The 16,824-nt window shown below is 43.5% G+C and overlaps 2 protein-coding genes across 14 annotated transcripts; one reads left to right on the forward strand and one right to left on the reverse strand.

The window, feature by feature from the left end:
• Positions 1–2,256: 2,256 nt before the first annotated feature.
• Positions 2,257–10,549, reverse strand: LOC121404956. Of its 6 annotated transcripts, none has more exons than XR_005968293.1 (5): positions 10,482–10,532; positions 9,358–9,495; positions 9,251–9,283; positions 2,502–2,576; positions 2,257–2,436 (listed from the first exon to the last, which is right to left on the reverse strand). XR_005968293.1 is itself a non-coding variant. In XM_041595384.1 (5 exons), the coding sequence occupies exons 1-5, from the start codon at positions 10,497–10,499 to the stop codon at positions 2,412–2,414; spliced, it is 285 nt and encodes a 94-aa protein (XP_041451318.1). In that variant the 5' UTR covers positions 10,500–10,517; the 3' UTR covers positions 2,257–2,411. The 6 variants fall into 6 exon arrangements, 3 of the variants coding, with proteins under 3 accessions (XP_041451318.1, XP_041451322.1, XP_041451314.1); XM_041595384.1 differs by having other exon boundaries at positions 10,486–10,517; XM_041595388.1 differs by lacking the exons at positions 2,257–2,436; positions 2,502–2,576 and adding an exon at positions 6,923–7,001 and having other exon boundaries at positions 10,486–10,517.
• Positions 7,997–15,779, forward strand: LOC111068875 (glutamine--fructose-6-phosphate aminotransferase [isomerizing] 2). Of its 8 annotated transcripts, none has more exons than XM_022358637.2 (10): positions 7,997–8,183; positions 10,681–10,743; positions 11,311–11,508; positions 11,585–11,898; positions 11,951–12,092; positions 12,340–12,366; positions 12,646–12,669; positions 13,974–14,128; positions 14,242–15,081; positions 15,144–15,779. In XM_022358637.2, exons 2-10 carry the CDS (start codon positions 10,737–10,739, stop codon positions 15,516–15,518), a joined length of 2,082 nt encoding a protein of 693 aa, XP_022214329.2. In that variant the 5' UTR covers positions 7,997–8,183; positions 10,681–10,736; the 3' UTR covers positions 15,519–15,779. The 8 variants fall into 8 exon arrangements, with proteins under 8 accessions (XP_022214329.2, XP_022214332.2, XP_022214330.2 ...); XM_022358640.2 differs by having other exon boundaries at positions 14,010–14,128; XM_022358638.2 differs by lacking the exon at positions 12,646–12,669.
• The last annotated feature ends 1,045 nt before the right edge of the window (positions 15,780–16,824 follow it).

Genomic DNA, 16,824 nt, shown 5'->3' on the forward strand with positions numbered 1-16,824 from the left:
GACTGCCACACAGCTGCAGGGACGGCTGCTACAGGGAGGCACGCACACTATAAACACTCGATTTTCTTTACAGCAACAATAAAAAATAATAAATTTGACTGCCATAATTGGTGCCGCCACAAGCAGCCCAGTTGCGTCTTGGTCTTGGGCGAACCAGTCGAGCATCCATATCCATGCCACCTACGCCACACAAGTCGCACAGAATCCGTACCGCTGCTCTGGTACGAGGTACGAGGTCCGAGGGGACAGAATATTCGAGGCGGGCAAACAAATTATGTGAAATATTTCCATGCTTAATATTTTACTCGGTGTCGGTGCTTTGTTTTTCCTGCTGTCGTCCTGCGCTGCTCTGCTTTTGTTGCCGCCGGGCAGTGTGGCAGTGTGTGCGCTTGAGCAGGACACAGCTTCCCGCATCCGCGTCCCGGATCAGCCATCGCGGCCGTAGTCGTCGCCATTCGAGCCGAGCCAAGCCGTCCCAGCGACTTTCAGCGACTGGTCGTGCTGTGGGCGCTTCCGCTGACGTCCGCCTCGCTGCTGCTTTCTACTTTTCAGCTAGACTGCGATGGCAGTGCATAAATTTAATTAATCGCTGCAGTGAATGCGCCGTTAGTTCTGTTGGTTTGTACTCGTATTATTTTTAAATTTCGCATAAATACAGAAGGAAACGCGTTCACACGAGCTGCGTGCTACCAGTCCTGGCGGTAACCAACGACATCTGCAAGGATGTTGTCAGAAACTTGCATCGCCATACGCCGTACTAGCATATCCGTGGTCTGGAAGTTTTCTTTCTTTACTTCGTTACACTGAAAATGAAAACTAAATGCAACACTTTACGATTTGATTGGAAAGTTCATCTGATATTTTCAGTTATTTTTATTTGATAGCATTGCGTACAGGCACTTGCAGATACATATGTACTTTAAGCCTTCCACACACTTTAAGGAAAACAATACGCTTGTTTGGGGAGATGCGGCTTTTGGTGGCATGTTGTTGGAGGGCTCTGCAGTAGTTGCGGCTGTTGTGACTGCAGCCTAACTCTCGGTTCATTGCGCATTGGCTAACACAAACAATTCGTTGGGGGAAACTTCCCACTCTTGATTTCTGTGCAAAGCTCAAAGTTTTCCGCCCCGTACAACATTAAAGAGACTCATACCGCTCTGACTCGGACTCACAGTTGGAATCGGATTTGTTTTTTATTGCCCGACGCAGTAGAACTTTATTTGGCAATTGCGTCTAGACGGGACTCTGGGCTCCTGGACTCTGGGTTGTGGCTCCATTTGCTGCCACCCCCAGCACTGAACAATCGTGGGAAAACAGCACTCCAATGCCACCATCCTCATCCCGATGTCGTGATGAGGGCCGGCATTTGTAGTGGCTAAAAGCGGGCTGATTTTTTTGTCGGTTCTTCTTGATTTATTCATATTTAATTTTAATTTGCAAAGCTTCCTCTGAAATCGCTGTCACGCGTGTGATTGACAGTTGCGCATTTCAAACAAAGAATATCGGAAATGGCTAGAGGGCCGCAAGCGGATAAATTTATCAAATCTATTTATCACCCAGTATATGTTTATATGTTTGAATAGTGATAACATTTTATGAACAAAATAAACACGGTTGTGCTGAATGTCTGAAAATCGGTTTTGGGACAGACACATAGGTCCGTGAATTCTGCTCCCATAATTATCGAAAATACATAGTGCATAGAATTATTGTATCATTTAAATCGCATACCATATAATTCATGTTATATATGTAGGTTTAAAATAAAACAGCTTGAAATCATAACAGAAACTGTAACTGTGTGTAACAGGAATGCGGTTCCGAACCTATACAGTATATATATATGCATATATATATTAGGCTGGGCCAAAATTTTATCAAACATTTTTTTTTAAAACGGACACACCCACAATACACTTTTTTGGTTAAATATTAAAAACAAATTAAAACAAATTGAATTCGTCGCTTTTTTTCAAATAATATTGAAACTTAGAAACTAGTTCATATTAATAATAAGGAATTATTATTTTTTTTTAGTTACTGTTAAAAAATTAAGGATTGGTGAAAATCTGAGAAGTTCAGCTGAGGTTGATATATTAGGTAACTTGTTCGCAAAAACTTGCAAAAAAAAAAAAAAAATAAAAATACAAACTTTAATATTACTATCAATATCAAACCCAAGATATTTGGCTGAACCTAATGTATATTCTTTTTTGCATCAATAGCCGTGTCCACATGATGAGCTATGTATGTATATCCGTCCATCCGTCTTGATTGACACCTTGTTCTCAGAGACTAAAGACAGAGCTAAAGCAAACAAATTTTGTGTGCAGACTCCTGGGATATCAGAATAAATTTAGTTTGCTCCGAATCATAAAGAATGACCAATCTACCAGATGTCGTTCCCTCTCTCATACACTCTTACTCGTCCGCTCTCTGGTGGTGAAGAGAGACAGTTGTAGCGGAATACAAAAAATGTACGGATCCGATTCGTTACTAACCCTGAATGTTTATCCTTATTTAATGTACGTTTGAGGTACACGTAAAAAGTAGTCGTTTTAACGGAGTATGACCATCTATGGTTAAATGAAAGTGGTATAAACGAGGGAAAAGAATTAAAATTAGATCTACCGGTCGTGGGTTATATTTAAATTTTTTATAACTTTTATTCTTATATATTACGGAAATGTACAATGAAATGCGGCTAAACTTATTTTAACTAATGATCCTTTCTATGAAGACACATAACCTTAATGAAAATAGATAAGAAATGACATTTCTTTAGTTTTAGATAACCCTACTCGACAAAATTGAACTGTTTATTTAGGCTGTGAACCAAAATGACTTTTTCTGATAGATTTCGGAATTTAAAAATTTTTGTAGTACTTTATTATTTTTTTTATGGTGTAATTTTTGTTTAAAGAATTTTTAAAATGTGGTATTTTTTCATGGTTTTTTTTTTAGAGGTTGTGCTTCTATTTGGTTGATAGACCTATGCAGTTCTGAAAAGCTAACAAATGCAACTATAAATCGTACCCAGACATTTTGTATCTGCAGCTTAACGCCTGGAAGCTTTCAAATTCAAATTTCATCATTTTTTTGGTATTTTTTTTTTTAATTTTGAATTTAAGAACTCGGGAAAAGTCGAAAGAAAAATATTTCTTGGCCAACATTTTTAGTTTTAGATAGACGCATTAATTGGGCGTCGTTTAAGGTATAGTTCATTAAAATCCATGGATCTAAAAATCGTTAACCAAACCTCAAAAGTGAAAAAATAGACAAAAAATACTTTTTACAAAAATTCAACCCCTTTTTGTTTGCTTTGTTTCCAATTGGCAGTTGGGCCCGCAACCTTCCAAAAAGTATTTTTTGTCTATTTTGAATATGAAAGCTTAATATCTTAGGCGTTAGAGACACCATTTACAAAAGGTATGGGTACGAAGCACTACCTCTGAAAAAAACCAAAAAAAAACCAGATTTGTAGAAAATTCTTTAAAAAAAACTACATCGTAAAAAAAAACCATAATTTGTTAAGGGATGGAAGCCCCGAGATCTGTAAGAATCGATTGGGCCGGCCTAATTCTAGTTTTGACTAGTGCGGTTGTAAGTTGTACGATAGCGGAGTAAGAAAGAAAATACACCTTTGTGTACGAAAAACTCAAATAACCTGTCAATTAGCAAAACTTTCTTAATTGTGTATCAATAATAATTTCCTATAAGAAAATAATTTATAGTTTCATTTGGCAGCTTTTCAGAACTGCAAAGTTCAATGCAACCAGATATAAGATACTTAAGTTATGTGAAAAATAAAACTACTAATTTCAGGTGAAATTAGTTTTGATGCCTAATTAATGCTTCTATCTAAAACCAAAAATGCCCAAGAAATATTTTTTTCGACTTTTCCCGAGTTTTTAAAATAAAAATTTCGAAAAAAAGAAAAAAAATAATGAAATTTGAATTTGAAAGCTTAATATCTTTCAGGCGTTAAGGTGCAGATACAAAAGGTCTGGGTTGGATATATAGCTGCGTTTGTCAGCTTTTCAGAACTGCAAAGTTCTATACAACCGTATATAAGATACTTAAGTTATGTGAAAAATAGAAGCACTACCTCTGAAAAAAAAAAAACCAGATTTTAAAAAATTCTTTAAAAAAAAACTATATCTTAAAAAAAAACCATAATTTGTTAAAAAATTGTAAACCCCAAAATCTATAAGAATCTAAATTTTGGGCCACAGCCTAATTCTAGTGTTGACTAGTGTTGTTTTAAGTTGTACATAGCGAGTAAGAATAAAATATACACCTTTGTTTACGAAAAACTCAAATAACCTGTCAATTAGCAAAACTTTCTTAATTGTGTATCAATAATAATTTCCTATAAGAAAATTCAAAAAATTTCACTACACAGCCTAAGGAAAAGGAATTTACATAAATTAGGTAGATAAAAGGATGGTAGTTTAGTTTAAAATAAAATATCTTTTTATATAAATACGTGTGTACTTATATAATTTTATATAACAAACGAGAAGGAACGTGCGAGTCGCTTCTGGGGACGCGACTCTACTTATACCCGTACTCAGTCAGCATATACATTTTTGAGCATATGATTTTGTAGAATTTTAGAATTAAAAAAAAAAAATTTTACATTTTACATTTTTTTGCTACATCTGTTATCTACATCTACATATATTATGTATATTCTACATCTAACATGTAGATTATACATGTACCATTTAGAATCTAAATTTTAGATTCTATATCTCCTCCGATAGGGGTTGCTCGCGCACTGAACGCGGCAGAGTGTGCGGGCGAGAAGGAAAATGAGTTGCGTTGTCATTTGCAGGAGGGGGCAGGGGAAGCAACTGAAAATGAATTTCTTCATTCTGGCTATAATTATGATCCGATCTGATTCAGATTCGGCAGTCTGGTAGATATGGTCATTCTCTACGATACTGTGCTTTTAGTTTTATCGTATCTTTAAAAATGTGCCTGCCATAGATTTTCGTCCTTTGTGGGGGCGGAAGGGGGCGGGGCGAAATTTTGAAATACACTTGTAGCAGTGTGATATCACATGAGTCCGGAAACCAAATTTGGTTGCCCTAGCTATTATAGTCTCTGAGATCTAGGCGCTCATCGAGACAGACAGACAGACAGACAGACAGACGGACAGACAGACATGGCTATATCGACTCGACTATTGATGCTGATCAAGAATATATATACTTTATGGGGTCGGAAACGTTTCCTTCTCTGCGTTACACACATCCACTTTTACCCCTTAATTTACCCCTTATACCCCTTAACTCTTTTTTGAGTACGGGTATAAAAACGGATATTTACGGAATCAGAATGGAATATGTTCCCATCTGAAATCGAAATTCCGTGGACAATATGTTTCTCAGATTGGGATGTCGTAGGTCCACGTCTGTAAAACTTTTTGCATCTCTTACATATATGGTGCGGAAATGAGTTTCTCAGAATTTTTGCTCGCTTATCGGAGCTCTGATAAGCAGTACAACTAACTGCGCAGCGATCCCCGCACCCCCTTTCGCAAGGCACTAGAAACCTTGTTTGTTTGTATTCTTTGTTTTCGCACGGGTGTCTGACGTGGCCCACAGAGCTGAAGACAGACAACTAAAAAATTCGAAATGCAGAAAATAGTATGGGTATCATTGCAGTTTTTGCCAAAGTCTAAGCAGTTGCTGCTGGCAATTCTTCCGTGTTCAACTAATGCAGCATTGTACAAGTGGAAACTTCTCAACCGACAACGGATTACCGACAACCGAACCCCAATCAGAGCAGCCAGTCTCCAGTCTTTTAGTCCGACGACGCAGCTGAGTGCAAGTAAAAGGTAAGAGGCAAGAGGCCGATCCAGTTGCAAGGCCGCCCAGACGGGGTCGAGTCTAGACTTCTGGTTACCAACACCAGCACAACAACCATCACCACCACCACCTCCCATGAGCCCCTCAAAACAAGCTTTGTTCATTACCAGCTACAAATCAGACATTTAAGCACTTACAGTGCGCCTCCACGAGCGTACTACTGTCCCCGAGAAGCTGTACAATGTTTAACCCTTTTGTTTTGGGCAGCAAGCTTTCGGAATTTCCAAGAACATGTTGAGACAAGTGGAGAAAAAGGCTAGATATTTGTTGGTTAACAAACTACGCTGACGCATTCTCCAATTGTTGAACAATTATTTCTGTTTGAATAGAACTTAATTCAATAACAATACATCTAAGAAAAATAATTTTTTCGTGTCAGTTACAGCCCAGAGCTGTTGGGAAAGGTTCGAGTACATTCGAGCCGCTTGCCACTGCTACATTCCATCTAGATGGCGGACTGGTTTTCAGTGAGAATGGCCCTACCGCGCGGGCATCACTTTTCCTTTCGAATGGAAGTCAAGGTCAGCGAATTACGCACGATGCTGCCATCTGGAAGATCCAGTCAAGTCAACAAAATAGTGGCATCGGCGAAAATAACTTGTTTGACCGATCTGATCGGTTGATTGGGCGCTTGCGCTGGGGCTGGCGCTGGCGGTAGCGTTAGAAAAGAAATCATAAATATTTATACTGTCCCGTTGACGCTCCAAAACCGGTGGCTGGACATGGTTTGGGTCCACATCGGCGTCAGTGCATAATTTTCCCATTTCGAACCGGTTTCATTTGGCAACATTTCGTCCGGCACGGGATGGGACGAAACGGGCTAGCGTCTCGCTTTTGTCCGCACTAGTAGTTGGTCGCACTTATGTTTACTCATTTCTTTGTCAGTGTCGATTCGGTCTCTTTGTGTGGTTAACCAAACAATCGATTACACTGCCGCTTTCCTGCACTCTACCCTGGAAAATGCATTGTGCGCTCGGAGTTCTCACAGATATTCAATATGTATGTACATATTCATGTTTGTGCATGGTACATGCATGGCGTTGGTTAGGCATAGGTTGTGACTATCCAAGTTTTTTGTGACACTTGTGAATCAATGAATGGCTAATTGTTCATATTAATCATCTGTAAAGCATGCAAATAATGTCAAATTTAAAACAATACGAAGTTAATAAATAATGCGACATTGGTTTTTAAATGAAATTAAATTATGTAAAATGTTACTGATGGTCTGAACGTCTATTGTCGTTTTTGCAAATTGTAATTATAGTAATTGCGTTTAATTTAAACATGCTTTTAGATACAATGCATATTGATTTCCCTCTGATTACACGGAATTCATTAATTGAACTTGTGTGGCTCGCCATCGAACACACAAAACAGCCCCGGGATGGATGCCTTTTAAATGCCAAAGTTTATTTCGTTCAATTGGACAGTGTCAAAACAAGTTTATCGCATGCCTCCCCGAAATTTGGCATCTTTTACTTCGCGAATTGTCAGTTTACGAACTAAAAAGAGGGCCAGGTTCGATGCCCAATGTCGATGTCTGAAAACTCTCCACATTCACGTACACAAATCCAGTATTGTCCGTTTATGTGATGAAGTTTTCGCCTGTTGCAAGAGCCATAATATCTTTATAATATCTTTCTAATTATGCAATTTTTTGGAGGGCACACAGATATTTATCATCGCAACGTGGCGTATGCGCGATAAACATAATCTGATCTGCCTGGAAGTTTGTTTTGATTCAGTCAACCAGCCAACTACATATCTAGCTGAGTTGAATGATTATGTCTTGATAGCCCGAAGAGCCCGGAGAGTTTTCGGAGTACAAACTTGGCCGAAGAGCAACCTCACGCTCTCTGGCAGTGGCAACGAAGTGCCAGTGGCAGCGGCAACGGCCACAAAATAAGAATCAGTAACCGCGGAGTGGGTTCGTAAGAGAGTGTGGGCTCGGGCTTGGTCTCTGTCTCTGTCTCTGTGTGTGTACGTGTGCGTGTCTCGGTCTCGGACTCTTTGACATTAACGATCGGGGCGGATCGGGCCATCGGCTGTGGCAGTGGCAGCTCCGATGCCCGTCTGCTGTCTGCGGCCTATAAAAGAGGCCCATTTAGAGCGCGTTGCTTTTTGAAGTGAGCTCAGTGTTAATTCGATAGCAAAGTTGGCTAGTTGTGTGAGCGTACGCGTACCCCCACCGATTCGATTCGATCCGATCCAAACAGAGCCGAACCACTGCCACAACCACAAACACAACAACAACCAGTTACGCTGCCCAGTCAACTCGAGAGCCAACTCAAAGCTGTTCATGTGAGTTCAAGACAAGTGATGTGGTCGCTGCCCCTGCCCCAAGACAGAAGCGGGATAGTGGAATTGGGAGGACAGGTGAAGGGAGCAGAGCAAGCCTGCGAGTGTCTATTAAAAATTCGTGTTGCAAGACGACACCTGCTCGTACTTCACTGCCGAAAGTGCTTGCCGCGATGCGGGGCGCATTTCAATTGGAATTCGGAGTACTGTGACATCGCTTGGTTAGTCGTTGCTGCGGCCGGTGCCAGCGCGGCAACTCTAATTGAATTAAATACTTGTAGGACCATAAAAGCAACAAATATTCAAACAATATCAAAGCCGCAATGGTGTGGAGCAACACAAAAACCCGCTTGAAAACAAAAATTGCGGTCAAAATTCGTTGGTTCGTCTTATGTAAAATACCAGTTCGACCTGCCGGCGATGATTGGGCGGGCTGCCGTTAGCCACAGCAAAAGGAAAAACAATCAAAATCTAAAAATAAACCAAATAACAGGCTAAGCCAGGCGATTTCAAACAGCAAGTCCCACCCAAGGTGGCAGACCAACCAGTGGCACGGCGACCTATTTTTCGATATACTCGTACTTCTCGTGCATGGTCTCAGCACCACGAAGTGCACACACCACTGCAAAGCCAAGCCAAGCTGTGTAACCAAAGTTAAGTTGTCTATTCGGCCTATTCCAAAACAGGGCGACAGGGCGTGGCCGATCCAGGAACCCAATTGTACTCCAAGCGTTCAGTGGTGTCTGTGCTAATTTTGGGAGCGGTGCGAGCTCCGCGATTTCCATGTGAATTACATTTCTGCTTTTAATTACGAGCACTGCCTAGACCTCGTCGTGTTTGTTATCAACACAGATGCACAAACATAGCAATAGATCTATTTATATTTTGCTGCCCTGCTGGGCGGAAAGTAAGGGGCGATAACTGTCTACCGCGATCCCATTGTATTGATATAGTTTCCGCGAACTGTCAAACGTTACGCTCAAGTATCTGACTATCAGTTGGATAGTATTTCTGGAAGCAATGCACTGAATAGCTGTGCAATACTCTATATAACATTTATGGCAACTTACCTGCGAGCTGGAGAAGTTTTTGGCACACAGTATCTTTGCGCAGAAACAAAATAATATATATTGTTTACCAAAGCGAATGGTTTAAGTATTTGTGTCAACAAATATACCTGTGTATCGTCTGTTCTAGTGCACTTTTGCAGCTGAAAATATCTTCTATTGAAGAGCTTTGGTTTCCGCTTTCAATGGGTACATCCGTGTTGGCTGTATACCTGTATCTACGATCAGTATCATGTCGTAAGTGTGCTCTTGGGGAAACATGAAAGAATAGAGTCGTAAATGTTAGTTGTCTGCCTTTAAAGCTTGTAAACTTTATTGTGGGCTAAGGCTTTCTCTGTCACTGACTTTCCGCTCTTGAAATTAGTTTGGGCCAATCACATTTACTGTTGGCTTTCGCATTATGTGGAAGTGGAAGAGAGGAAGCCGTCTGTTTGCTCTGATAAGGTGATAAGGGGGCGTTTAGTATTCTTGACGAATACCAACACCGGGCCAAATGATTCATACTCTGAACCATCGCTGAGATTGGTTTGCACTGTGCGAGGCACTCAGGAATGGAATCAGCCCGAAATGTTATGATTAGAGTGCATTTCTGCATAGAGTAGGCAAGTGACAATATATGTATGAAATTTCAATCAAAGAAAGTTGTATATTTATTGCACGAGCTCCAAACTGTAATTATAATTAATTATATGAAGACAGGTATCAACAGTACTAGCAATAATTATCCAATAACCATGATTTCGGTTGTTCATTAGATTACGGCTGCATGTACAGCCCCATGAGAGACTAATCGTTTATGTAAGCCATTGCAGGCTTGATAGGGTCTGTCTCTTTGTCTCTATCAATCCACTGAAGGCACTAGCCGATGCGAGCGGTGTGCCGAGGCGTCACTGTGGCTGCGGGGGAATACCCGGACGCAGACCAAAAGAAAAGCACTTGCACGCATAAGCATTGGGCTAGAAAATAGCCGCAGAGCAGAGCGGAGCAGAATGGAGCAGTCAGTATTCAGGAATCTTGAACACAAGAAATTGCCATTTGTGGCAACTGAACCGGGCATTCGTTCAAGTTCTGGAGCAGCGAGGAGGCCTCCGGAGATGGGAAAAATAACTTCAACTAGAGCCGAAACAGTAGCGTAGCGGAGGCAGTGGGAAGCGGTATGATATGAGAGACGTGAGAGAAACCAGTTGATAACAATTACATACTAGAGCTCGAAAGCATTCTCAGATATACATACATACATACGTATCCGCATTAGTTTGGAAGCACTCTCCCATTCAGATATACACGTACTTATCACTCGTAGGAACTGGAACTATTCCAGGCCATCAATCAATGGCAATCAGTATCAACATACATACGAGTACACACATACTCGGATGAGGTACATATATTGATTTGTTTCGATTATCAAACCATGTCTTTTCTTATTACAGATACCTTGTGGAACGAACACCTCTCCAGCTACTTCAAATAATCAGTTGCAGAAATCATGTGCGGTAAGTAACTGAAGACTGAACTTTGAGTCACCAAAGGAGAACCCATCAGAATCGGTTCGTTGACTTGGGTGCATGATTCGGCATTCGCAAATCCTCGAATCATTGAATATGAAATGTAAGCTTGCATCTGGGCCAGACCAGATTCCAGATCTCGGGCTGAGACCTATTGCGCAACGTTCGTGGACGTCGATGGCCTTTCTCTGAGTATGCCCCAACAGTACCGTACCTCAAGTGATCGCCCACAGAGACAGGCCCGATCCCAATCCCGATCCCGGGCTCCGAGTCCGAGTCCAAACTGGTTTCTTGGCTTACATGCAAATTTCCTCACAACTGGTTGGGCCCCGCTCAATTGGTTCGACTCTTGCCAAATGTTATTGCTGCAAGTTTAACTTTTCTTTATACATTTATCCATATACATATACATACGAGTGTGTATGTACATACTTGTGTGTACCAAAGTAAATGGTATATACAATAGTATATGGCAAGGCTTATGTGCATGTGCCTTGGTTGCAAAGCAATCCGTTCTCAGCTCATTAAATGCAATTTTACTCTTTTCCCCTGCAGGAATTTTCGCGTACCTCAACTACTTGACGCCCAAGTCCCGCCTGGAGGTCCTGGATCTGCTGGTTACGGGCTTGAAGCGTCTGGAGTACCGTGGATATGACTCGACAGGCGTGGCCATCGACTCACCGGACAGCAAGAATATCGTGATGGTTAAGCGCACGGGCAAGGTGAAGGTTCTGGAGGATGCCATTAAAGAGCGTACGTATCCCCAGCTTTTCCAGCGGTTATTCCAGCTCTCTAATTGGGGCTTTGGGTTCGAATTGGGTGGCTTCAGACTTTAGCGGCGGCGAGTACAGTGAGCCGGTGATGACCCACATCGGAATCGCGCACACCCGCTGGGCGACGCACGGCGTGCCTTGCGAACGGAACTCGCATCCGCACCGGTCAGACGAGGGAAACGGATTCGTTGTGGTGCACAACGGCATCATCACCAACTACAACGACGTGAAAACCTTCCTGGCAAAGCGTGGCTACGAGTTCGAGTCCGACACCGACACGGAGGTGTTCGCCAAGCTGGTGCACCACCTGTGGAAGACCCATCCCACCTACTCGTTCCGCGAGCTGGTCGAGCAGGCCATTCTGCAAGTGGTAAGTGAGAGTGGAGAACGAATTATCATCTCTTCATCGTCTCTTCTTGCAGGAAGGTGCCTTTGCCATTGCCGTGAAGTCCAAACACTTCCCTGGAGAGTGCGTGGCCTCGCGCAGGAGCTCCCCCCTGCTGGTAGCCATCAAGACGAAGTCTCGCCTGGCCACGGATCACATTCCCATTCTATATGGCAAAGGTAATTGGTTTGAGACTTGTCGAACCACTGTCCCACCTTTCTCTGCGCTATCCGCACACACTTTCCTCATGAGCAATATCCTTTGTCTTCTATCTCTATGTAAATAACTGTCTGTGTCAAATGTGTTCGTTCCTTCGTAATAACCAACGCTGCTTCCTGCCCTGCCGACACTCCCGAACTCGTATCGGTACCATCCACTCTCCGACGCTTCTCCCGCCCCGTCTGTGGTGCCGATGCCGACCCGTAGATGACAAGAAGCAGACCTCCGATCAAGGTAGTCCACTGACTTGCCCCTTAAGCTTATCAAACCTAGTAACGTAATCTGCAGACACTGGGCTACTGGGCCACTGGGCGCACTCTTAAGTAAACCAAACTAACAAAAGCTTGCCTTCCTCTTGCCTTCCAATACATGACTAATACAATTTCATGCGTCGCGACTTGTCTTCTCTCTCCACAATTACTATTTTCATACTCGTACCACACAACACAACACAACTCAACTCAACTCCGGTATTCATATAACACTTTGTTTCGTTCTCTTGCATTCGTTTAGACACCGACTCTGGCAAGCCCCAAGGTAACTACTATTTTAAATACTTTGACTACGCAAATACGAAATATTCGCACACTTGCTTGCACCTTGGCTTTGGTCGGCTTCTGGTGGTTAGACCACTGCCCTGCCCACCGTTTGCTCCATGAACATATAATCCAAATGCTTGCTCGGATTCCAATGGATTCTTTCAACTTTTAGGGGTTCAAATAATTGGCAAGAGAATTTCGTTATAAAACGTTTCCATCTTATTTATTTTTTTAGCTAATATTTTGTTCATATTGAATATTTATTTATCCATTTAACCGTACATTCGTATAAAATTCCGAACAAATTGCATTTACGAAATTGCAAGGAGAGTCTTGAAATGTCTTGTCGGTAAACTGAAGTCTGTGTACATTCCATAATCTGTCCGTGAGGCTGCTGCATTTCGTTGGGGTTGGGCGGGGAGGGGAGGGGAAATGGGCAAAGGATTTATGAGAAACTCTTTAACTTTGAAGCCTTTCAATACGGTGGCTTAATTTCTTAAGGTAGACAGACTCAGACGCAAAGTGAAAAGAAATGCGGGTTGTTTTTTGTTTGTTTGGCCTTTTTAAACGCTTGCTGTTACCAGTTTTTAATATTTTAAATTCTATTTAAAATAGTAGGTAGTATGCGAAAGAACTCTTGTACTGGTAGGTATCATATTCTGAACTCACAATGCATAACATATCATCTCACTGATGCAAAAGCTGCATAACTAAATAGATAATGTTGTCCCACTTTCGCAATGATATTAGAAATAGTTTTATTTTGGCCATTAAATGGGGGCCGATCCAGAAATGGGGCGATGGGGCATGGGATGCTTGGTGGCGGGCTTGCGGGAGACGGCGGGATATTTGTGGGCAGCGAAATGCGAATGCAATTCCTGATATGACGATATTGATGATATTTCTACGTATTTATTTTCGTTTACCCACTCCGCTGACTCCCTCCCCCTCTCGCAAAACTCATTCCATTCAAACACAAACACACAATGCCACAAACACTCTCCCACACTCCCGCACGCACACACACACACACACACACACACACATTCCACAATGCACGCATTTCCACCCGCCATCGCCTTGTCCTGTCCTGTCTCGTCACCCATGGCGCTGGTGGATTGGAACTGCAACACAACACAAAACACAACATGCCACATGCAACACGCAACGCCATCAATGTCATCGCCACCGCTGTAATGCAACTGTACTGGTAAATGCTACTGCACACACGCCACCCGCCACACGCCCTGCAACGAACCGAATCAATGTCAACGCCATCGCAATGCCAAATTAACCAAATAGAAATTCGTCCCCACGGACAAACTCGTGAATTGCCAGTGTTGCCGCGCTCAGACAGCACCTCGGAGTTCATGCCGGAGGAGAAGGAAGTCGAATATTTCTTTGCCTCGGACGCTTCGGCCGTGATTGAGCACACCAACCGGGTCATCTACCTGGAGGTAAGACATAAAGCTTGTTTTATAGCAACAGCCACGACAAAATAGTTCTGACGTGTTGCTTGTAATAGTTTGTATGGGCACAAAGATAATCGAAATGCTTCATATATTCACAGGACGACGATGTAGCCGCAGTTCGTGACGGCACATTGAGCATCCATCGCCTAAAGAAGAGCCTGGACGATCCGCACGCGCGTGAGATTACCACACTGAAAATGGAGATCCAGCAGATAATGAAAGGAAACTATGACTACTTCATGCAGAAGGAAATTTTCGAGCAGCCGGACTCAGTGGTCAACACAATGCGAGGCCGCGTCCGCTTCGACGGCAACGCCATTGTGCTTGGCGGCATCAAGGACTACATTCCGGAAATCAAGCGCTGTCGTCGCCTGATGCTGATCGGATGCGGAACATCGTACCACAGTGCAGTGGCCACCCGACAGCTGCTTGAGGAGCTGACCGAGCTTCCTGTCATTGTGGAGCTTGCCTCCGACTTCCTGGACCGCAACACGCCCATTTTCCGTGACGATGTGTGCTTCTTCATCTCGCAGTCCGGCGAGACAGCTGACACTCTGATGGCGCTGCGCTACTGCAAGCAGCGTGGAGCTCTGATCGTCGGCATCACGAACACAGTCGGCAGCAGCATCTGTCGCGAATCACATTGCGGGGTGCACATCAATGCCGGGCCAGAAATCGGTGTGGCCTCCACAAAGGCCTACACCTCGCAGTTCATATCGCTGGTGATGTTCGCGCTGGTCATGTCCGAGGATCGGCTATCGCTGCAACAGCGGCGCCTGGAGATCTTGCAAGCGTTGTCCAATCTCGCCGACCAGATCCGAAAGGTGCTCAAGCTCGACTCCAAGGTGCAGGAACTGGCTAAGGATCTCTACCAGCACAAGTCCCTGTTGATCATGGGCCGCGGCTACAACTTCGCTACCTGCCTGGAGGGCGCTCTGGTAAGTAGCTCCCACCGTCGATAGCGATGTGGCCGTCGCTAACATATCCTTGCAATTCGCAGAAAGTGAAGGAACTTACTTACATGCACAGTGAGGGCATCATGGCCGGCGAGTTGAAGCACGGCCCCCTGGCTCTTGTGGACGACTCCATGCCCGTCCTGATGATCGTGCTGCGTGACCCGGTGTACGTCAAGTGCATGAACGCCTTGCAGCAAGTCACCTCTCGCAAGGGTTGCCCAGTGATCATCTGCGAAGAGGGCGACGAGGAGACAAAGGCATTCTCTTCCCGCCACTTGGAAATTCCCCGCACTGTCGACTGCCTTCAGGGCATCCTCACCGTCATTCCCATGCAACTGCTTTCCTATCACATTGCCGTTCTGCGTGGATGCGACGTCGACTGTCCCAGAAACTTGGCCAAGTCTGTGACCGTGGAATAAAATGACTCCGAGCCCACATGACTGCGTCAATACACTTCTATAACTTGTGCGTCACTTTGCCAGGCGACCCCTTGTACTCTTACAATAATAATCTCCCCACATATTGGCATACACATCCGTGCGAGTACTCGTGCGAGTATCTGCGTCGTCGCACACACCTACTCATCCATTTGTTCTACTTCATAAACACTTTTTACACATATCTACACTTGTACCCACATCGAGGGACAGACCAATTATTAAATTGAAATATTTCGTTAATTGATGTCCCATTTATTGTTGAGCAAAGATATGCCGCAACAATGTATCTGTTAGATATTTCTGACAAGCGCCAACAGCCGAGTGCGCCGAGTGGAAAATCTAGATTGTGCCAAAACATGATTACATATAACGTATAGTACACCACAAATAGCTGCCATAGCATTTGCTTCCTTCCCCAGTATTGTATTGTGAACAGCTGCTATTGTCCGATCCAGGAACCAATTGAATATATTTGGTGGATGGTGTCAGCATTGTGCATAATCAATCTATGTATAATCAATTATTTTCAAATCTCGGTAAAGTCAGAGAAGATTGTTGCGGGTATTGTGGTCCTGGAAACTAATCAATGGCACCGCAGCGAAAGAAGCTTTAATGAAATGGAATTTTAAATTGGATGACATAAAAACGAATGTGTGCCACAAAATAACGCACACTCGTGCACAACAGCACTCCGTAGCTACATGAAAGGACAAGATGTTAGGGGTGCGTGGCGATTTGGCTCCATCGGCTCCACTCAGTTTTTTATTTTGCGCGAAACTGCGGTGGTATCGCTACTAAACGGTTATGGTTTCCAGACAAACGAAGCCCTGAACCGAAATTCCGGCTAAAGCCAAACAAATACTAACGAATAACGAATAAATGGAAAATACTCGTATAAAGGGCCAACCCTCCCCAGCCGCCGAACCAGCCGAGCCCCCACCAGTCGGACCTTATCACTCCAATGGCCATTGGCATTCCCATCGCCAGGTACTTGCACGCCAGGTAAACGGCGCAGACGTCTCTCTCCAAATTGAACATGGTCGGGAATGTTCCCTTTAATTTCCTATTCGGCTACCGCAGGGTGTATAATCTAGATTAAGCACTCCTGGAAGCAGGCAGAAGCAGACGCAGACGCACTTGGATCTCTGCCAGGCAGCTTGAGAGCAGCAGACAGGCAGCCTGGCAGCCTGGCAGGCATCGCGTAATTTTGTCTGGAGCCAGAGGGGGCTCCAAATATTTAGGTTGATATTTCCAGAGAGGGGCTGCTCGACGCCTTTAAGTGTAT

Source organism: Drosophila obscura, unplaced genomic scaffold (assembly GCF_018151105.1).
Source record: "Drosophila obscura isolate BZ-5 IFL unplaced genomic scaffold, ASM1815110v1 contig_109, whole genome shotgun sequence".
NCBI lineage: Eukaryota > Metazoa > Arthropoda > Insecta > Diptera > Drosophilidae > Drosophila > Drosophila obscura.